At 40.1% G+C, this 22,307-nt stretch overlaps 3 protein-coding genes and 1 pseudogene across 15 annotated transcripts; 2 read left to right on the forward strand and 2 right to left on the reverse strand.

Moving 5' to 3' along the window:
• The window catches only part of LOC135089836 (N(4)-(Beta-N-acetylglucosaminyl)-L-asparaginase-like), a 6,539-nt pseudogene extending 1,432 nt beyond the window's left edge, over window positions 1–5,107 (reverse strand).
• On the forward strand, window positions 1,587–12,416 carry LOC135089839 (large ribosomal subunit protein uL23m-like). 9 transcript variants are annotated; one of them, XM_063985949.1, is made up of 7 exons: window positions 1,589–1,779; window positions 4,642–4,700; window positions 5,472–5,677; window positions 6,268–7,258; window positions 8,032–8,110; window positions 8,876–8,958; window positions 11,420–12,416. In XM_063985949.1, the coding sequence occupies exons 4-7, from the start codon at window positions 7,181–7,183 to the stop codon at window positions 11,708–11,710; spliced, it is 531 nt and encodes a 176-aa protein (XP_063842019.1). In that variant the 5' UTR covers window positions 1,589–1,779; window positions 4,642–4,700; window positions 5,472–5,677; window positions 6,268–7,180; the 3' UTR covers window positions 11,711–12,416. The 9 variants fall into 9 exon arrangements, 8 of the variants coding, with proteins under 8 accessions (XP_063842024.1, XP_063842019.1, XP_063842020.1 ...); XM_063985950.1 differs by having other exon boundaries at window positions 6,442–7,258; XM_063985951.1 differs by having other exon boundaries at window positions 6,845–7,258.
• Window positions 12,160–18,701, reverse strand: LOC135089835 (N(4)-(Beta-N-acetylglucosaminyl)-L-asparaginase-like). Of its 3 annotated transcripts, none has more exons than XM_063985938.1 (4): window positions 18,551–18,701; window positions 13,952–14,082; window positions 13,622–13,778; window positions 12,160–13,223 (listed from the first exon to the last, which is right to left on the reverse strand). In XM_063985938.1, the coding sequence occupies exons 1-4, from the start codon at window positions 18,574–18,576 to the stop codon at window positions 12,461–12,463; spliced, it is 1,077 nt and encodes a 358-aa protein (XP_063842008.1). In that variant the 5' UTR covers window positions 18,577–18,701; the 3' UTR covers window positions 12,160–12,460. The 3 variants fall into 3 exon arrangements, with proteins under 3 accessions (XP_063842008.1, XP_063842011.1, XP_063842010.1); XM_063985941.1 differs by having other exon boundaries at window positions 18,534–18,556; XM_063985940.1 differs by lacking the exon at window positions 18,551–18,701 and adding an exon at window positions 14,233–14,338.
• Window positions 15,198–21,665, forward strand: LOC135089842 (large ribosomal subunit protein uL23m-like). Of its 3 annotated transcripts, none has more exons than XM_063985960.1 (5): window positions 15,198–15,372; window positions 18,240–18,298; window positions 19,070–19,275; window positions 19,834–19,907; window positions 20,395–21,665. In XM_063985960.1, exons 2-5 carry the CDS (start codon window positions 18,285–18,287, stop codon window positions 20,554–20,556), a joined length of 456 nt encoding a protein of 151 aa, XP_063842030.1. In that variant the 5' UTR covers window positions 15,198–15,372; window positions 18,240–18,284; the 3' UTR covers window positions 20,557–21,665. The 3 variants fall into 3 exon arrangements, with proteins under 3 accessions (XP_063842030.1, XP_063842029.1, XP_063842028.1); XM_063985959.1 differs by having other exon boundaries at window positions 15,199–15,381; XM_063985958.1 differs by lacking the exon at window positions 15,198–15,372 and adding an exon at window positions 16,660–16,712.
• Window positions 21,666–22,307: the final 642 nt, after the last annotated feature.

The following is a 22,307-nucleotide window of genomic DNA, read 5'->3' on the forward strand; positions in this document are numbered from 1 at the left end:
CAAAGAGTTTCAGAATAAGCTTTTCCCCTCACCCGTCCATAATCATAGCATCGAGTGTGGTCTCTCCTGTCTCATCCGGGCTGCCTCCAAACCCCACGGTGCCGTCACACTGCAGCTCCTCGCACACAGTGCACCCTCGCTCCACCGCGTCCACCTTCGCCCTGCCGCAGGATCTCCCAAGCTGTGGGTTCAACACACTTGTGTAGCCTTACCGCTACATTCAGCCAACTAAGATTACATGAATCCTCGATCTCACCCCTGGCTTTTCTCTATAGCAAGCTTACTGGTATGTGCTGCCAACATTCATAAAGCGCACATTAATTAAGGAGAGATGAAAACCACCCTGGATCTCACCTTTGGCTGTGGCGTTGGTAAAGTTCCAAGTGTTGATCACGATGGGCTTGCAGCCATGAATGAGCAGAGGCGGCGTCAGCAGCAGCACCAAGCCTTGCAAAACGCCTCCCATGGTACCGAGGTGGTGACGCCTGTGAACCCAGTAACTTTCTTTCATCAAACTGACGACGCAATTCACCGAACGCCTCGCTTGCTGACAGACGATTAAATTATGGTGATGTTCCGATATGTGGACCAGAAAATAAGCAACTGAATATGAATATATACAGCTCCACTCAGACCTCAGCCAAAGCAATAAGTACCAGGCCACCGTCTTAGATTAGTATCTGCTACACACTACTTATCTGCGGTTCATACACCCCGCATAGGGGCTTCCATTGTCTTATCAGGCCAGCACCTATATTTACCAGTTATTAGTCACAACTGTTCTCTCCGGACCTCAGAAACATGACAGATTGTGGTTGACAGATCTTTACTGAGCACACACACACACACATCTGTACGTGACATTCCTGTTAGTTTATTTCTTTGGTGGTTGTTTTTCTTCTGTTTTAATATTTTTTTCTATTGTTTATTTATGTTTTGTCCCTTGTTTCTTTGTTCGATGGTAATTTAGTTATTTATTTTTTTTTGTAGAAAGTCAGTAAAACATAAAGGAAAATCTGCCCTCCGTCCTGTAATATTTGGGAAAATATTAGGCTTTGAAGGATATCTCGTCTTATCTCTCGCGCTCCCTCCTTCCTAGGCATTGAAAAAGTGCGGGAAATTTGAAGGTTTATAAATGCACTGGTGTGTGTATGTTATTACTAGTTATCTCTCTCTCTCTCTCTCTCTCTCTCTCTCTCTCTCTCTCTCTCTCTCTCTGTCAGTAGTTGCACAGGTCTTCAAGGGTATTTTTACGGTTTTAGTGACAGATTAACAACATTTCTACATTAATAACAGGAGAAACACCATTGAAAACCCTGATAATCATCTTTATAGCTTTGAAAAACAGTCGTGAGGAGAGAGAGAGAGAGAGAGTAGGAGCATTTCAGTTGAGCCTATTCTGCCCTGGTTCGTGTTTGCTGCGGTGACACGGTGCCGCACTGAGTGTAGATTGCGTTCATAATCACTTATCGGGGGTGGAGTGGGGAAAGGAGAGTCAGGAAGTGAGGATATTTATATTATTTGACATATTATTTGATAGCATGTCAACTTTTGTGTGTGTGTGTGTGTGTGTGTGTGTGGATGGGTGGGTGGGTGTTGGATCAGTGACAGGTGGCGCTGGGGAGTTACCACGGCGAGCGGCTGGCTGGCTACAGTGTTTTGGTCAGCACTGGTCAATCTTGCCCTACACGCTCTATTAACCAGTGTTTCCGTCTTCCTGACACCTTCTTCCTGCACCAAGCACCGTCAAGCATCACCAGAGAGGCACGAGTACGTAAGGTGAGTCCAGCAGGGCCAGTCTCTCCTCAGTCAGCCTTACTGCCTTCACAACATCCTAATCCTCCCTGTAGTGTCTTGTATTCGTTTATTTAGGATTCATTATTCGTTATTTAGTTTTTTTAGGGGTTAATTATTTATATTTAGGTTTTGTTTATGTCTGAGTCTGGAAAGAGTTGGAAATTTATTCAAATATTTAATGTTCGCCAATATGTAAACAAGCCGTCAGCTGTGTTATTAGCCATTATTTGCCTCCTCTCTCACTTATTGTAAGCCTAACATATCACAAGATGGATCCACATGTCTAGCCTTCATATCCGCTGGTCAGATATATCCGTCATTGCCTGGTTTTAGTGTTATATAGGAGTAAATAAGGCAACATGGCCGCCGGCTCCCCCACTGAGGTCGCCCCCGAGGGCCGCCATGATGGACTGGCACCTGTTCCGGCTTGTTGGTTCCAATATTTTTTAGAATTTTTCTGAATTAATTTATTTGGCTTGTATAGTAAGATTTTATGGTTTCTAAAAATATTTCGTTGCTTTTGAAGTGTTTTTCTTGCTTCAGTTAAGTAAATGTGCTAAATTTGGTGTTGTTTTTTTATGTAAATAAGGGGCAGTTTGTACGGTGAAATTTACCCAGCCTGGTTTTTGGCTTTTTTATTTGAGGCTTTAATGAAGATTTTATTGCTTCAAAAAATCGTCTATGATTTTTAAAGTATGTTGCGTTCCTGTTGAGTTAAGTATGTGGAATTTGAATAGGCTTATTGTCCCGCTGAAAGTGGTGATTTTGTCATTTTTTAGCTTCTTTATTTTTTTATTGTAGCTTGTAACTAAGTGTGCATTATTTAAAAAAATAGTTCAGATTTTTTAAAATGTTTTTTTACCAGTGTAAAGTGGAATAGGTGGACTTTTCAGTGTTTTTAATGGTGTCAAAATTTCCAACACTTTTTCCATATTTCACATAATATTTCTTTATAACTACTGAGACTGGAGGTGTTTTGATATTGTGAATATTAATTAAAGTAACTGTCAAGTCAGAATATATAATGCATTCGAGCCCAGCTTCATTTTTTCTATGGGTCAATTTCAAAATGAAATATGTTACGTACGTATGGCAGCGGGGCGCCGGCACCAAGCCTGTGACGTCATCAAAGATTCGGGACCCGGTCTGCCCCAGTCTCTCCTCAATATTTACCGTAATTTCCAGTGTTTTCCAAGTGTTTCCAGCTGTTTCTAAAGTCAGGCGTGTAGATAGTTGTAGTAGAAAAAAGAAAATAAGAGAAATGAAAGAGGAGAAGGAAGAAATAAAAAGAAATGGAGGAGGAGGCAAAACAGGTAAACAATATTTAGCTTAGTTTCCCTTGCTGCGCTGCAGTTCTCTTTAATATTTGGTGTGTTTTGGGTGTTTTACGTGTTTAGGATGTATGTAGGAATGTTGTGGGGTGTTTAGAGTGTATTTTGGTGGTGTTTAGGTGTGTTTTGGGTGTATATTTGCTGTTATCATTGTGTTTTGGGTGAATTTTGGGTGTTTTAAATGTGGTTTAAGATGTTTTTAGTTATAATGTAAGTGGTTTGAGTCGTGTGGGGTGTTTTGAGTATATTGTGGGATGTTTTTGTGTGTTATGGGTGTGTTTGGGGGTATATTGAGGTGTAGTGAGTTTCTTTTGGGTTTATTTTCTGTTTTAAATGTTTCGGTGAGTTTGGGTGTGTGTGTGTTGGGTCTTTTGAGGTGTATTTGATTGTGTGCAAGTAGTTTTGGGTCTTTAAGGGTGTGTTTGTGGCGTGTTTGTGGTGTTGAGTGGTGCTTTAAGTGTGTTTTGCATTTTTTTATGTGTTTTGGGTGTGTTTGATGAGTTTTGGGGTGTTGTAGTGTATTTTGGGTGTTTTAAACCTTTTGAATGTGTTTGGATGAGTTTTAGGTATATTGGGGTGCTTTGAGTGTGTTTTGGATAAATTTAGCGTGGTTGGGGTGGGTTATTTGGATGTTTTTAGATGTTACGGGGTGTTTTGAGTGAATATTCAATATTTGGTTGTGTTTAGGTGAGTGTAGTGGGTATTTTGGGGTGTTGTGATGTGTTTTGGTTGTCTTTTGGATGTTTTGAGTGTATTTTGAGTGTGTTTTGGTAAGTTTTGTTGCATGTAGGGATGTTGTTGTTAGTCAGCACGACTAACTTTGGTTTTGTGTGAGCCAGGTGATGCCTTCGGACAAAATCTCAGTCTCATTCTCATTTTTTTCCTAGTTCAGTACAACTTTAGGTTTAAATCTGAGCACTTTTATAAATGCGGACACTGGTTCTTAACCTTCTTTGCCTGCGACACAGATTCCTGACCAGAGTGACCATGGCAATCCATATTTCTTCACAAACACTCTTATTTAAAATTCAAATTATATTTAAAATGTTTTTTTTTTCACCTCAAATTGTCTGTCTCTGTTATTTGGTCAGCCTTATATGTTAATGATTTAGGTATCCTATACATAGGATTAATACTTTGATAACATTTTGATCAAGTATATTGGAAAAAAAAAAAAAAATCATTGGAGACCCATTGAAATGGCTTGGCGAACCAGGAGTTAAGAACCACTGTTCTAAGTCAACCACCGCTCTTCACATGGAAGCTTCTACATGCCGATAAATTAATTCACCAAAGATCAGGGGAAGTGAAAGGCTGAGTGGAAAAACAATCACGCTTTGGCTCCATCTCTTTCCAGTTTAGCGCCGAAGCAAGTACTAGCATTAGCAACTCGGCCCACAGTTATGATTTAGCATGACACTTAGTGCACATTATTTCCATATCAAAATAAAATCTTTTTGGCGATGTTCAAGTCAGGATTAATACGTTAAATGAGCGGTATCACTAATTCCAGCTGGTCCGAAATAGCAGTGGACCGAAATTGCCTCAGCACAACAACATGTCCACGAGATGGTAAGTAGGAATTAAGCTATTTTCTCTCAATTAAACCATTATCCGGCCATTAGAAACACTCAAAAGACAGTATATCACACAATTACACGCATTAATACTCATTTACCAATACAAACACCCAAATATTCCAGTCACAAGCATTGTCTCGCATCACCCTTCATCTAACTACATAATTTATACCAAGGCATTGTAACTTAACCTACGTGTACCTGGGATTGTTACTTTGTTGTATCACCTGTTAATGAGTCTCACCTGGCGGGGATACACGGGGACAGCATAATGAAGACACAGGTCACCCGCAGCTAGCCGGCCATAAGTTGCAGGCCCTCCTAACTGTCACGGCAGGGATCAGTTCAGCCACTAGGACCTTTCATGGGTGATTGAGGTCTCTGGGGTGATTGGTAGGCTATTTCAGGGAGTAGGTACGTGGTAGGCACTTGTGGAGAATTGGGGTCCCAGGCATGGAAGAAAATAGGTGTTTGAGAGACAGGATGAAAAAGATTGGATGAAACGATATTGATTTCATCCTAAAAGATAGTGAAAGTAGTTCACATGGACTTTTTTATTTCAATTTTTTATTTTAATTAGGATTGATTTAGCTCATTAATTTCACTACCCATTCCTTCATTTTTTAGATAATGATTTGAAAAGATATCTTATTTTTCCCACAAATAAACAGTCATAATCTTAAAATTAATAGGTTAAAGTTACATTCATAATACACAAGGAACCTCATAACTTCAATGACATTACAACTTCCACTCTCTTCAGGTATCCATTGTATCAATTCGGAAACCCCCAGCTGAGGGTGTTCCTGCCCAACTTCTTCATGAAACTTGTCAAGCCCCGTGACCCGCTGCCTGCCAACGTGGTCCAGTTCCACGTGTCGATGCAGATGACCAAGATTGACATCAAGAACTACCTGGAGAAGATATACAACATCCCTGTGGAGCATGTTGTCACCCACGTCAGGATGGGTGAGGCTTGGGTGCTTCAAGGATGGGTTTTTTTCTTATATATATATATATATATATATATATATATATATATATATATATATATATATATATATATATATATATATATATATATATATATATATATATATAAGAAAAAAACCCATTCTGTATTTTCTGTTTGTTCCTTAATTGTTTCCCTTTCACACTTTGTTTCTTTATTACACTTTTCTTCCTTATTGTATGTTGTTTATGTTGTGTTATTTTTTCTCTACTTTTTCTCTCTTCCACCACTCCGTTTATTCCTTAATACTGTCTCCATCCTTTCCATCCTCCTCTCCCTCTTCCGCTATCTCAGTTCATACCTTCTTTTCCTTATTCTTCTTTTCCTTCTTTCACACTGTCACCTTATTCCTTGATTCTGTCTCTATCCTTCCTCTCCTTTTCCTCTCACGCTCTTCCACCACTCACAAACTCCTTTCCTTCCCTTCCTCTCCCCCTCTTCCACACTCTGTTTATTCCTTACTTTCTCGTTTTCATTATGTGTTTTTCCCTCCCTCCTACTCCCTCTTCCACTCAGTTAATACCCTAATACCTTGCCTTATCCTAAGCCAGCGGAACCTTACTTCCTCCCGTGATACAAGTGACAGAGCTATAGCCGTTTCCCTCTCCTAGCAGTAACGATACAACACTGCTTTGTTCACTTCCTCGATCCTAAGATGTATTTTTAATATGTGCTGTGTGTCCTCTTCTGTGAATTAACTGTGGGGTGCTATGTCTCTCAGCCTCTGGAAACTAATATTTGTGAATTTGATGCTGTTTACTTCGTGGAGTGACTAGAGGGAAAGAGAGTGAAAGGAAAGGCGAGAAGAGAATAAAGTGGATGAGTGAGGAAGTGAAAGGAAACGAGAGAAAAGCGAGGAATAAATAAATGAAGGAGCGAAAGGCGAGTAATAGGTAAGTGAAGGAGTGAAGGGAAAGGAGAGAAAGGCAAGGAACATAGAAATGGAGGAGTAAGGAAGTGAATGAGGTATTAACTTAGAGGAACAGACGAGAGCACTACAGAGGGAGTGACTGGCGTGTTAGCTTGATAAATAACTTAGAGCACGTAAATAGAGACGAGGAGCAAACAATTACATCATATAGCAGCTGGAGGATAAGATGGAACACTATTACAAATTCAATTAGGTGGAGATAAAAATAAATAAATAAAGTACCGTAAGATAAATAGAAAAAGAAAGACTGAAGGACGAAATTTGGAAGAATAAAAACACAAATAAGTGCAGAAATAAAAAAAAAGCGAGATCTGGAACAGTAAAACCCACCGATGAATAGAGAAGGGGAAAAAAAGTGACAAACGAAACCTGACAAAGCAGAGAACGAGCCAGACAAGGCAGAGAGAAGCAGCAGGACACGTGAAACGACAGAAATAGACATCCGGGCAGCCGTGGGACTACCTGAGGATTATACTTGGGTACTGGTGACCTGGAGGCGTGACAAGGAGATCAGTAAGAATCCGAGGTCATGGCAGAGAGGAAAAGAAACACCATTACTGTGCCGGGAGTGAGGCGTCGTGTATATGTGCTCGGGTTTCTAAGCGAGGTATGAAGCTGTTGTCCGTATTCTGGAACGCTTTGCTCTCTCACCAGACTATTTTCAAAGGCCAAATCATTAATAGACTTCTCAAGAGTGTTTCCCTTGCTAATAATGTAGAAATCTTGTTAATATGTCACCAGAACCATACAAAAACAACTTTAAAAACCCGTCCAACTTCATTTAGAGCCTTTGAAAGTAGTGGAGGTGCTGTGCAGTGGTTCAGAATATGTTGTTGTTGTTGTTGGGAGCCTCTGTACCCTGGCGTCGTCCAGTGAGGTCATCACATGTGAAATTTACATCTTTCTCAAGTCTGATACATTTCACTTTAATTCCTATCACCTAAATCGGAAAACTATCACTATACGTCATTATTTCTTCATTGAATTATTATCTATTTTCTGTAAACCCTACGTGTACTGCTTACACACACACACACACACACACACACGGCTTCTTACTTAATACATCCCAGCTTTCTACCATCTGTATTCTGAGACAATTCTGTACCACACCTCCACTACTTTCGAAAGGGCTGTCGTTGAAGTTCACATGTTTTAAGGGTGTTTTTTTGTGGCTTTAGTGCCAAGTATAACAAGATTCCTACGTTAATAAAAGGATAAACACACTTGGGAATCTGGCTAATCGTTTCTGTGGCCTTGGAGAATAGTCTTTATGAGAGAGCAAAGCATTTCTGAATACTTGTCATTACCTCTTGTATGTGTGATGATTTGTTACAATATAGGGCATCCTCTTCTAATTCAACCTTTCCTCTCCCTCAGCTGGTGGCCTTAATACAAATCGTGGGCCATCTGGTAATGCTGAGTCTGGTTGTGAATCCTGAGCACTTTGACAGCCAAGGTGAGATGTGGCGATGCTGAGAATGCGTGTCTGTATTAAGGATTATGAAGTGAAGTTTAAGAGTGGCCAGAATGAAAACTAGCCGTCATATTTTTTCTTTTGCTCCTGTGATCTCTTCTGTCTGTCATAATACAAGGCCATTGACTTGTGTGGTAATGCTTGTCAGTTTTAGAGAATATGTAGTAAGGTTTAAGAATGGCCATATTTATCTTATTCTCTCCTTTTCTCCTGTAATATGTTCTGTCTGTCTTGTCATTAGCTTCTGTGGTGATGCTGGAAATATTTGCCAGTGCCAAAGAAGGAGCTGTAATAATTGCGCATCCATCATCCTATCGTAACTAGCGGATGATTATCATACACTGGCAAATCTCTTAGTTATCAGCCTGTCACATCAATCCCTGCCTTACACAGACGCGTAAGCTCCAAAATATTTCCTTCCACCAAACGCATACTTGATGGAAGGCGAGATTTCGTGACTTTTCCCCTCGAACAACCTTTACAACCATCCTGAACGTCAAAGTAAGAAGTGGCAGGCTAAATAATGAGGGCATGGGATTTACTGAAGATGGGAGAGGTAGGGAGATACAGATCTAACCACCCCGTCAAACAGATGGGAATACGCTTGACCTGAAATGAGCGATAAGCAGATGCCTGAGAGATTTGCCAGTGTACGATAACCACCAAGTTACGATATTGTTTCTCTCCCTTGCATTTTCCTCTGTGACTGATCCTTTGTAGTTCTACCATACCACATTCCCTTTTCAGTGGCGTCGCTCAATGTGGGAATGTCCATACTGACTGGAGTGTACCTTGGGTTGACTGGTCGCCTGCTCTTCCTGTTTCATGAGGTGAGACAAACTGATGGATTTCTGAGGGATTTTCTTACTGCTATCTTTCTCTCACATGTCGTTGATTATAAGACAGTCAATATTTGGAGATTAAAGGTCTTTGGAGCGTCTTGTTTCATCTATTACGTTGTTTATTGTGTCGCATTCTCAAATATTTCAATGCCTTACTTTCAACCCGAATAATTATCCCTGAAAGCCTTGAAAAACTGTATGCATTTGTTTATTTATTTATTTTATAGCGTAAGAGGGGGTCTGGGCAAACGGAAGGGCTAAAAAGAAAAAAAAAAAAAACTTTGTGCAGGCCAACTATCCCACACAAGGTGACCCAGATAAAGCACCACACACACACACACACACACACACACATTGATTACTGCTTTAACCCTTTCAGTTTGATACGAGACAATTATCACCACCATGTGCAATATATAAAATCTTTATAAGCATCTGCAAAAAAGTTATGGATGGAAGAAAAAATTCAATTTCTACCCAGTTTAACAGATTGGATGTGGCTGTAAGAAAATTAAAGATGTTTCAGAGTGAATGGTAATTAGGGAAAGGTGTGCCAGGTGGCAGTCAAATGGTTCAATACCAATTATACAGCTTTGTGACTCGTCTCTGACCCGCGACACAAATACCAACACACACACACACACACACACACACACACACAGGGCAGTGAAGCGGGTGGGAATGCATTGTTATTACAACACCACCATAACACCACCAAGGTATCCTTGGCGCCCGGCCCTGCCGAGCACCGCCAAGCCCCGTCGAACTCTTCCCGTCCCGCCGTTGCTACGGTAACAGATTCCCGTCTCTCCCCCGTCAATATTTAACGCAATTTTCAGGGCTTTCCAAGTGTTTCATGGCGATATAAAGATTTGGTGTGTAGGAGGAGGGAGAGGAGGAGGTGGTGGAGGGTAAGGGATGACTGTGAGGAGGAGGGAAGAGGTGGAGGAGGTACAGAGAAGAGGACGAAAAAAAAAAAAAAGAAAGAAAATAAATAAATAAAATTAAAAATTTTGTCACCAGATAATTATTTTCTTTTTCATTTTTATTAATGAAGTTGGCGTTGTTTTGATATTTGATTTATTATTAGAAGAACATAAAAAAAGTTATAATGTGTAATAAAATCTAGTCTAGCTGCGTTTTTGTTTCTGGACAAAATAACCAATTCGTCATTTTATTTATTGTCACTATTTTCTTTTTTTTTATTAGCACACCTAGGATTGTTTTGGTATTTAATTTAAGACTTAAAAAATACAAGAAACATGTACCCGCTAACAATATCCAATAAAATCTAGCCTAGCAATGAGTATTTTCAAATTTCAAGCTATTCCGTTGTTGCATCTGAATTTTTTTTTTTTTATACTGCGAGGAATTTTTCTTTATATAGAAAGTATTTTTTTGTATTCAGAATATGTAATAGAATCTAGTCTGGCTGTGTTTTCCATTTCGATATATATATATATATTTTTATTTATCTATTTATTCTTTTTTTGTGGCGCCGTTTGTAAAAGTTTGTTTTTTGGAGATTTTGTTATTATTACTGAGTTCGGAAATCATTTTATATTATGGGTATTAGTTAAAATATATGGAAAGTCAGAATATGTAGTGCATTCCAGTCTGGGCGTCTTTTTCTTGTCACGATTTTCAAAATGTATTACGTTACATAAATATGAGTACCGAGACGCACATTTTCCTTGCCTCCCTCCTTGTCTGCACATTAATATTTGAATAAACTTCCGGGTATTTCCAGACTCATACGTAAATTAAAATCAGAATTAACAACCAAAATATATAAATAACCCCTAAAATGCCTCAAATCAGGGTTAAATAAGTGGAAGAGGGCAGCCCCGTTCTGATCCCCCACCATGAAATCAGGACGTCATCAAGACACAGACTACTTCCTCTCCTCCCTGCCCTTGTCTCTTTGCCAATATTTCGCTGAATTTCCATGATTTTCTGGGCATTTCCATGTATTCCCAGAGTGAAATGCATAGATTGTGGTAGTAGGAGAAGGAAAAAGGAAGAATGGAAGTGTGTGTGTGAGGAAGTGTAGTAGTAGTAGTAGTAGTAGTAGCAGTTGTTATTATTATTATTATCATTATTATTAAGTTTGAATTATATGTGTGTGTGTGTGTGTGGTGCCGTGTTTAGTCTCCCTCGTATGGAATTGGCGGCCTGCTATATAGATAAACAGACTATTACTACTAATACTACTAATGTGTGTGTGTGTGTGTGTGTGTGTGTGTGTGTATGGTGCCTCTACAAGGCCGGCCTGTGTGGGATTGCCGGCCTGGTATATAAATAAATACACGACTACTATTACTACTATTACTAGTATTATTGGTGCTGCTGCTTCTTTGTGTGTGTGTGTGTGTGTGTGTGTGTGATAGTAATGGTAATAGTAATAATTCATAAAGAGACTGTTCCTCATGCCACACCTACTTCACAGAAACGATACGAAGAAACACGCGGCCCGGAATGGATGTGGTGGTTCTGTACTATGGGAATCATCACCTTCAACTGCCTGCAACTGGTGTGGTTCTCCCTGACTGACGACATCATTCCGGCAGTGGTGTGTGGCCTGGCTGCCCTCCTCTACCTCATCTTCTTCAAGTTCGCCAAGGATGACCTCAAGTTCCTCAGAGATGATGCCACTGTTGTTGCTGCCACTACTCCTATCATCACTACCACTGCTTCTGCTATGGCTGCAGCTTCCACTCATGTCAGGATAGATAGCTGAACATGCTGATAGACAGTTGAACAGAAGGAAGTACCGCTAGTCAGAAAATAGACAGACAGCTGAACAAAGGATATACAGAGAAACAAGCAGGAACAGACAGTTGAAAAAGCACGAACAGATAGATGAACATACAGGAACAGACAGTTGAACAAGCAGGAATAGATAGAAAAACAAGCAGGATTAGACAGATGAATAAGCAGGAATAGATAGAAGAACAAGCAGGATTAGACAAATGAACAAGCAGGAACAGACAGATGAAGAAGCAGAAACAGACAGTTGCACAAGAAATAGTTGAATAATCTCTTAATATTCACTTTTCTCATTATTATGATGACTGCACACATGTTGCAGAGAACAGTTGAGTAACCATGTTTCATTTTCTTTAGTATTGAAGGTTATCAATTTTCACAATATTCATTAAGGCTAGAGGTTCAATACAAACATGGAAATATACTTCAATTTTAATAGAAATAAAACTTGCAAGTAAAGAATCATGACTTGAGTCCGTAACCATAACCAAGGAAAAAGTTTTAGTGAGATGGTAATGTGGATCTGAGCACAATAGGTGGGCCGTCAGCCTCCATTCTCTCTGTAACCCACGGCTGATCCCAAGCTGGGGAACCAAAACTTTGACACAGGTAGACGTAACATGAATACTTGTAACGAGTTGTAACAATTGTATATATAAAGGCCATATAAAATATAAGACATGCTATGGAATTGAAACCTCTCTCTCTCTGGGGTGGAATGTTATTCTACGCAGGAAGTTGTCTTCACCTCTACGACATCAGTTTCTCTACTGGCCACGGAGTAAGGAAAGTGGTCGATGCCATGACAAGCGGCACCGTACTCTCCTTTCATATTGAGAGCCACCACGGCGCCCATGAAGTCTGGGTAATACTGAGCCACTCTGTAGATGGCCATCTCTGCTGCTTTGTGGGGACTCAAGCCTGCACGCATCCCCTCCACAGCGACCAGGGCTGGCAGGAACCTCATCATCACGTCGCCGTCACCTGTGGCCGCTGCCCCTCCCACAAACTTGTCTACATAGGCGCCGCTGCCTGGGATGGGCGAGTCTCCTACCCTGCCTGGAATCTTGTTGCGCGCACCGTTAGTTGAAGTTCCACCAGCTATGTGGCCCTGGGAATCGAGGGCGATCATTCCAATGGTGTCGTGGTTGAGTTGGCTGAAGTTGCCTCCCTCCTTGGCAGTAGATTCCTTAGTATTCTTGCTTGCATTACTAGGCTGGTAGGGTCCGCAGGAGGTGGTGGGGTCTGGCGACACGTTCACCCAGAAGTTAGGCTGACAGTTGTTCCTGAGCCACTCCTCGTGCATCTTCACCGAGGCAGGAGTGGTCAGGTTCTCCTCGGGGAAGCCCATCATGAGGGCGAAGCGCGTGGCCTGCTCCCCCACTAACAGGGTGTGTGTGGTGTGTTCCATCACGCTGCGGGCCACGGCCATGGCCCCCTTCACTCTGCGCAGGTCCGCCACGGCGCCCACATCATGAGTGGTCCTGCAGGGCATCATACCCTCATTACGTTCGTTCACATGGCATCAATATTTTCAGTTTTCATGTTACTAAGCATTCATGAGAAGCCATTCAACCTGTGAGCAATTCCCAGGACCATATTCTGAAACATTTCTGTCCTGCATCTCCACTACTCTCAAAAGGCTCTAGTTTACAAGTGACACGGATATTCTAGTGACATATTAACAAGATTTTTACATTATTAGCAGGAGAAACACACTTGAGAATCCGGCTAATCATCTCTGTGGCCCTGGAAAATAGTCTTGGTGAGAGAGGGCAAAGAGTTTCAGAATAAGGGATAAGTTTCAGAATAAGTTTCAGAATAAGGAAAATAGTCTTGGTGAGAGAGGGCAAAGAGTTTCAGAATAAGCTTTTCCCCTCACCCGTCCATAATCATAGCATCGAGTGTGGTCTCTCCTGTCTCATCTGGGCTGCCTCCAAACCCCACGGTGCCGTCACACTGCAGCTCCTCGCACACAGTGCACCCTCGCTCCACCGCGTCCACCGCCGTGCCTTCGCCCTGCCGCAGGATCTCCCAAGCTGTGGGTTCAGCACACTTGTGTAGCCTTACCGCTACATTCAGCCAACTAAGATTACATGAATCCTCGATCTCACCCCTGGCTTTTCTCTATAGCAAGCTTACTGGTATGTGCTGCCAACATTCATAAAGCGCACATTAATTAAGGAGAGATGAAAACCACCCTGGATCTCACCTTTGGCTGTGGCGTTGGTAAAGTTCCAAGTGTTGATCACGATGGGCTTGCAGCCATGAATGAGCAGAGGCGGCGTCAGCAGCAGCACCAAGCCTTGCAAAACGCCTCCCATGGTACCGAGGTGGTGACGCCTGTGAACCCAGTAACTTTCTTTCATCAAACTGACGACGCAATTCACCGAACGCCTCGCTTGCTGACAGACGATTAAATTATGGTGATGTTCCGATATGTGGACCAGAAAATAAGCAACTGAATATGAATATATACAGCTCCACTCAGACCTCAGCCAAAGCAATAAGTACCAGGCCACCGTCTTAGATTAGTATCTGCTACACACTACTTATCTGCGGTTCATACACCCCGCATAGGGGCTTCCATTGTCTTATCAGGCCAGCACCTATATTTACCAGTTATTAGTCACAGCTGTTCTCTCCGGACCTCAGAAACATGACAGATTGTGGTTGACAGATCTTTACTGAGCACACACACACACACACATCTGTACGTGACATTCCTGTTAGTTTATTTCTTTGGTGGTTGTTTTTCTTCTGTTTTAATATTTTTTTCTATTGTTTATTTATGTTTTGTCCCTTGTTTCTTTGTTCGATGGTAATTTAGTTATTTATTTTTTTTTGTAGAAAGTCAGTAAAACATAAAGGAAAATCTGCCCTCCGTCCTGTAATATTTGGGAAAATATTAGGCTTTGAAGGATATCTCGTCTTATCTCTCGCGCTCCCTCCTTCCTAGGCATTGAAAAAGTGCGGGAAATTTGGTTTATAAATGCACTGGTGTGTGTATGTGTGTGTGTGTTATTGCTAGTTCTCTCTCTCTCTCTCTCTCTCTCTCTCTCTCTCTCTCTCTCTGTCAGTAGTTGCACAGGTCTTCAAGGGTATTTTTACGGTTTTAGTGACAGATTAACAACATTTCTACATTAATAACAGGAGAAACACCATTGAAAACCCTGAAAATCATCTTTATAGCTTTGAAAAACAGTCGTGAGGAGAGAGAGAGAGAGAGAGAGAGAGAGAGTAGGAGCATTTCAGTTGAGCCTATTCTGCCCTGGTTCGTGTTTGCTGCGGTGACACGGTGCCGCACTGAGTGTAGATTGCGTTCATAATCACTTATCGGGGGTGGAGTGGGGAAAGGAGAGTCAGGAAGTGAGGATATTTATATTATTTGACATATTATTTGATAGCATGTCAACTTTTGTGTGTGTGTGTGTGTGTGTGTGGATGGGTGGGTGGGTGTTGGATCAGTGACAGGTGGCGCTGGGGAGTTACCACGGCGAGCGGCTGGCTGGCTACAGTGTTTTGGTCAGCACTGGTCAATCTTGCCCTACACGCTCTATTAACCAGTGTTTCCGTCTTCCTGACACCTTCTTCCTGCACCAAGCACCGTCAAGCATCACCAGAGAGGCACGAGTACGTAAGGTGAGTCCAGCAGGGCCAGTCTCTCCTCAGTCAGCCTTACTGCCTTCACAACATCCTAATCCTCCCTGTAGTGTCTTGTATTCGTTTATTTAGGATTCATTATTCGTTATTTAGTTTTTTTAGGGGTTAATTATTTATATTTAGGTTTTGTTTATGTCTGAGTCTGGAAAGAGTTGGAAATTTATTCAAATATTTAATGTTCGCCAATATGTAAACAAGCCGTCAGCTGTGTTATTAGCCATTATTTGCCTCCTCTCTCACTTATTGTAAGCCTAACATATCACAAGATGGATCCACATGTCTAGCCTTCATATCCGCTGGTCAGATATATCCGTCATTGCCTGGTTTTAGTGTTATATAGGAGTAAATAAGGCAACATGGCCGCCGGCCCCCCCACTGAGGTCGCCCCCGAGGGCCGCCATGATGGACTGGCACCTGTTCCGGCTTGTTGGTTCCAATATTTTTTAGAATTTTTCTGAATTAATTTATTTGGCTTGTATAGTAAGATTTTATGGTTTCTAAAAATATTTCGTTGCTTTTGAAGTGTTTTTCTTGCTTCAGTTAAGTAAATGTGCTAAATTTGGTGTTGTTTTTTTATGTAAATAAGGGGCAGTTTGTACGGTGAAATTTACCCAGCCTGGTTTTTGGCTTTTTTATTTGAGGCTTTAATGAAGATTTTATTGCTTCAAAAAATCGTTTATGATTTTTAAAGTATGTTGCGTTCCTGTTGAGTTAAGTATGTGGAATTTGAATAGGCTTATTGTCCCGCTGAAAGTGGTGATTTTGTCATTTTTTAGCTTCTTTATTTTTTTATTGTAGCTTGTAACTAAGTGTGCATTATTTAAAAAAATAGTTCAGATTTTTTAAAATGTTTTTTTACCAGTGTAAAGTGGAATAGGTGGACTTTTCAGTGTTTTTAATGGTGTCAAAATTTCCAACACTTTTTCCATATTTCACATAATATTTCTTTATAACTACTGAGACTGGAGGTGTTTTGATATTGTGAATATTAATTAAAGTAACTGTCAAGTCAGAATATATAATGCATTCGAGCCCAGCTTCATTTTTTCTATGGGTCAATTTCAAAATGAAATATGTTACGTACGTATGGCAGCGGGGCGCCGGCACCAAGCCTGTGACGTCATCAAAGATTCGGGACCCGGTCTGCCCCAGTCTCTCCTCAATATTTACCGTAATTTCCAGTGTTTTCCAAGTGTTTCCAGCTGTTTCTAAAGTCAGGCGTGTAGATAGTTGTAGTAGAAAAAAGAAAATAAGAGAAATGAAAGAGGAGAAGGAAGAAATAAAAAGAAATGGAGGAGGAGGCAAAACAGGTAAACAATATTTAGCTTAGTTTCCCTTGCTGCGCTGCAGTTCTCTTTAATATTTGGTGTGTTTTGGGTGTTTTACGTGTTTAGGATGTATGTAGGAATGTTGTGGGGTGTTTAGAGTGTATTTTGGTGGTGTTTAGGTGTGTTTTGGGTGTATATTTGCTGTTATCATTGTGTTTTGGGTGAATTTTGGGTGTTTTAAATGTGGTTTAAGATGTTTTTAGTTATAATGTAAGTGGTTTGAGTCGTGTGGGGTGTTTTGAGTATATTGTGGGATGTTTTTGTGTGTTATGGGTGTGTTTGGGGGTATATTGAGGTGTAGTGAGTTTCTTTTGGGTTTATTTTCTGTTTTAAATGTTTCGGTGAGTTTGGGTGTGTGTGTTGGGTCTTTTGAGGTGTATTTGATTGTGTGCAAGTAGTTTTGGGTCTTTAAGGGTGTGTTTGTGGCGTGTTTGTGGTGTTGAGTGGTGCTTTAAGTGTGTTTTGCATTTTTTGATGTGTTTTGGGTGTGTTTGATGAGTTTTGGGGTGTTGTAGTGTATTTTGGGTGTTTTAAACCTTTTGAGTGTGTTTGGATGAGTTTTAGGTATATTGGGGTGCTTTGAGTGTGTTTTGGATAAATTTAGCGTGGTTGGGGTGGGTTATTTGGATGTTTTTAGATGTTACGGGGTGTTTTGAGTGAATATTCAATATTTGGTTGTGTTTAGGTGAGTGTAGTGGGTATTTTGGGGTGTTGTGATGTGTTTTGGTTGTCTTTTGGATGTTTTGAGTGTATTTTGAGTGTGTTTTGGTAAGTTTTGTTGCATGTAGGGATGTTGTTGTTAGTCAGCACGACTAACTTTGGTTTTGTGTGAGCCAGGTGATGCCTTCGGACAAAATCTCAGTCTCATTCTCATTTTTTTCCTAGTTCAGTACAACTTTAGGTTTAAATCTGAGCACTTTTATAAATGCAGACACTGGTTCTTAACCTTCTTTGCCTGCGACACAGATTCCTGACCAGAGTGACCATGGCAATCCATATTTCTTCACAAACACTCTTATTTAAAATTCAAATTATATTTAAAATGTTTTTTTTTTCACCTCAAATTGTCTGTCTCTGTTATTTGGTCAGCCTTATATGTTAATGATTTAGGTATCCTATACATAGGATTAATACTTTGATAACATTTTGATCAAGTATATTGGAAAAAAAAAAAAATCATTGGAGACCCATTGAAATGGCTTGGCGAACCAGGAGTTAAGAACCACTGTTCTAAGTCAACCACCGCTCTTCACATGGAAGCTTCTACATGCCGATAAATTAATTCACCAAAGATCAGGGGAAGTGAAAGGCTGAGTGGAAAAACAATCACGCTTTGGCTCCATCTCTTTCCAGTTTAGCGCCGAAGCAAGTACTAGCATTAGCAACTCGGCCCACAGTTATGATTTAGCATGACACTTAGTGCACATTATTTCCATATCAAAATAAAATCTTTTTGGCGATGTTCAAGTCAGGATTAATACGTTAAATGAGCGGTATCACTAATTCCAGCTGGTCCGAAATAGCAGTGGACCGAAATTGCCTCAGCACAACAACATGTCCACGAGATGGTAAGTAGGAATTAAGCTATTTTCTCTCAATTAAACCATTATCCGGCCATTAGAAACACTCAAAAGACAGTATATCACACAATTACACGCATTAATACTCATTTACCAATACAAACACCCAAATATTCCAGTCACAAGCATTGTCTCGCATCACCCTTCATCTAACTACATAATTTATACCAAGGCATTGTAACTTAACCTACGTGTACCTGGGATTGTTACTTTGTTGTATCACCTGTTAATGAGTCTCACCTGGCGGGGATACACGGGGACAGCATAATGAAGACACAGGTCACCCGCAGCTAGCCGGCCATAAGTTGCAGGCCCTCCTAACTGTCACGGCAGGGATCAGTTCAGCCACTAGGACCTTTCATGGGTGATTGAGGTCTCTGGGGTGATTGGTAGGCTATTTCAGGGAGTAGGTACGTGGTAGGCACTTGTGGAGAATTGGGGTCCCAGGCATGGAAGAAAATAGGTGTTTGAGAGACAGGATGAAAAAGATTGGATGAAACGATATTGATTTCATCCTAAAAGATAGTGAAAGTAGTTCACATGGACTTTTTAATTTCAATTTTTTATTTTAATTAGGATTGATTTAGCTCATTAATTTCACTACCCATTCCTTCATTTTTTAGATAATGATTTGAAAAGATATCTTATTTTTCCCACAAATAAACAGTCATAATCTTAAAATTAATAGGTTAAAGTTACATTCATAATACACAAGGAACCTCATAACTTCAATGACATTACAACTTCCACTCTCTTCAGGTATCCATTGTATCAATTCGGAAACCCCCAGCTGAGGGTGTTCCTGCCCAACTTCTTCATGAAACTTGTCAAGCCCCGTGACCCGCTGCCTGCCAACGTGGTCCAGTTCCACGTGTCGATGCAGATGACCAAGATTGACATCAAGAACTACCTGGAGAAGATATACAACATCCCTGTGGAGCATGTTGTCACCCACGTCAGGATGGGTGAGGCTTGGGTGCTTCAAGGATGGGTTTTTTTCTTATATATATATATATATATATATATATATATATATATATATATATATATATATATATATATATATATATATATATATATATATATATATATATATATATATATATATATATATATATATATATATAAGAAAAAATGGCTCAGGGGTGCCAGTTCCCAAACAGTCAGAAGCAGTTGTCAAAAATGAAAGGATAAGTGACTTGAAACCTCCCTCTTGAAAGAATCCAAGTTTGAGTTACTGGGTGTTGTTGGGTCAGGAGTAGGGGTGGAGTGCATTGCAGAGGTGATAGGAAGATAAAAAATGAGAAAGTTTGGTCATGTAGTAAGAAGAGAAGGCCAGGAATTGATTAAAAGAGTAAATGTCTCTCTTTTTCTCTCTCTGCCTATATATATATATATATATATATATATATATATATATATATATATATATATATATATATATATATATATATATATATATATATATATTCAATAGCTTATCATTATATCCTTTTTTTTAATGTCCTCTGTCTTTTATTCAGGTAAATTGTCCCGGACTTCAGTGGGAGGGTACGTTGTGAAGGATGATGATTACAAGGTGGTGTACATAACCCTGGTGAGTGTCCTGTGGCTGTCCTTCCTTATTCCTGTGTGGAGAACTGTAAGCATGCACACACACAAGTGGATAAGTAAATACTGAGATATGGGAAAGGAAACATGAAATTGATAAAGATGGAGCTTGCAGATTTTAATAGTTATGAAATTGTTATAATATGCCACACATTGTGTCCCCATAGAAATCTGAGATGTGTTCTTTTTTTGTTTGGATCACACTTGCTTTAATTGTTCTGTAGTATAAAAACATCAGAAAATAAGGGAAGCTGCAAGAAGCCATCAGGCCTATATGTGGCAGTCCCTGTATGAAACTTGCTTACCTGTTTCCATCTGTCATCCCCATCCTTTAATTTGTCTTATCTTTTAAAGCTCTCTAATGACTTAACACAAACAACCCAATTACTGAGTCTTTTCATAGTTGTCATAGTAATTCCTTTATTAAAATTTCATACCAGCAATACTAAGTGCATTCCATATTCTTATTTCAGCCCAAGGGAGAGAAGTTTGAGTTTCCAAATCTTTTCCCTGAAGCCAAGGAACAGGAGAGGGAGAAGCAGAAAGAAGACATGAAGATTCTCGAGAAGGAATGGAAGCAGAAATCTCAGCGGAACACCAACAGGCCGGGTGTGCCCAGCTGGTTTGGGTTGTAGCCTCTCCTGTCTCACTGTGCTGGGTCACTGTGAGCTGCTTCTGTCATGCCATGTACTCAGATTAGTGTTGGAGTCGTAGTCAGGACAAGATTCTGAAACACTTTGCTGGAAACACATTGGCAAACCTCCACTACTTTGAAAAGGCTATGCTTGAAGTTATTTTGGTATTTTGAGGATGTTTTTTGGGTTCTAGTGACAGATTAACAAGATTTCTATTGTATTAACAGGAGAAAAAACACTTGATAATTTGGCTAACATCTCTGTGGCCTTTGAAAATAGTCATGGTGAGAGAGCAAAGCGTTTCAGAATGCAGACCCTAGTTGGAAGGAAAACCAGTTGGAAGACCAAAAACTAAGGAAGAACTGGAGATGGTGTGTGAAGGGAGACATGAAAAAGATGAGTATTAGGAAAGGTATTGGAGAGACTCATCACTTGTCTAGTCTTGTAACAGAGGATAAAGATGATGACAGTAATGATGATGTTGACCATACAAGTCATGGAATGGGGATCAGAGTTGCGTTTACCTTTTCATTGGGATGTGCAGCAATTCGGAGCAGTAAGAGCAATATGTGAGATCTTTAATAACATGAGAAGTGGATAAAAAGAATAGATTTTGCAATTTCTGATAAGTACAATATTTACATGTGACTGTGGCTTAAGAAAATATATCTTGAGAGTGGTTAGTAATTCAAGAAAGATGTTTCAGATAATGCATGGCTTATTATAGTCAAATAGTCAAGGAAAAACAAGGGAAGATGTCTTAGAATGGTTAATAATTCAAAAGGATGTGGCAGAGAGTAGTGAAGTGATTGATGTAGTAGTGAAGAGGTCAGGAATTATGACAGTCTGGGATTTGTGAAGTCAGGAGTGAGACAGCTTGGTGTGGGTGTTGGTGGCAAGGGAGGCAAAACTGTACATGGTGGTATCAAGCTGCCTTCCTCCTCCCAGTGTCCAGGTTGAGGCAGGGACATTGCAGCTCACTAGATTAACCTAACATGTGGGTGGTGGTCACTGCAGGGCAATTAAGACTAGTGTTGCATAAGATAAGTTGGTGTACATGTTGTGTATATTATTTTCATGTTGTTTTGTACATTAAAGAGATGAATTTACTAGGTGTTTTCTCCTTCAGGTATTTTTTTTATTGGTAGTTAATAAACAGGTAGTGTTGGGAGAGTCTGTTAAATGTTACATAGGGTTGATAGACATTTTTTATACAGTGCCCATAAAGTACATGCATACATATATATTTGCCCGTGTAGTCCAGTCAAACTACTAGTATGTATTGTTCTTCATTTATCAATATTATGCGTCTATGTAGAGAAGGGAGGTCTAGGTAATTCCAGGAAGAAGGAAAGAGGAATAATTTGCAGTACTCATTGGGACCACGAGTAGAAATAGCTTGAGCTACAGAGAATAAACTTTTCAGGGTGTACAATAGTTACTGGTGTGTCACATTAATACACCTACGTATGGAAGGACTTAAACATCAAGCTGCAACATAACCAGTAACTAATGTTGGCACTGAGTGTATCTCCTTTGGTTTATAAGAAATGTGCATGCAAATTGAAATGTTATATAATGATATATCACCTTCTAAGGAACAATGAACTTTAAGAAAATTTTCATATACGTTTCAGGTGTATATAATGGAACACTAATTACTAGGGGTACTAATAGAGCATTGAGGATAGACAGAGATGTGTTTATTGGTGTATAGATGAAAAAAAAAGTACAGAGGAGGAAGATGGAGC

The sequence above is a fragment of the Scylla paramamosain genome, chromosome 33 (assembly GCF_035594125.1).
Source record: "Scylla paramamosain isolate STU-SP2022 chromosome 33, ASM3559412v1, whole genome shotgun sequence".
In the NCBI taxonomy this organism is placed as follows: domain Eukaryota; kingdom Metazoa; phylum Arthropoda; class Malacostraca; order Decapoda; family Portunidae; genus Scylla; species Scylla paramamosain.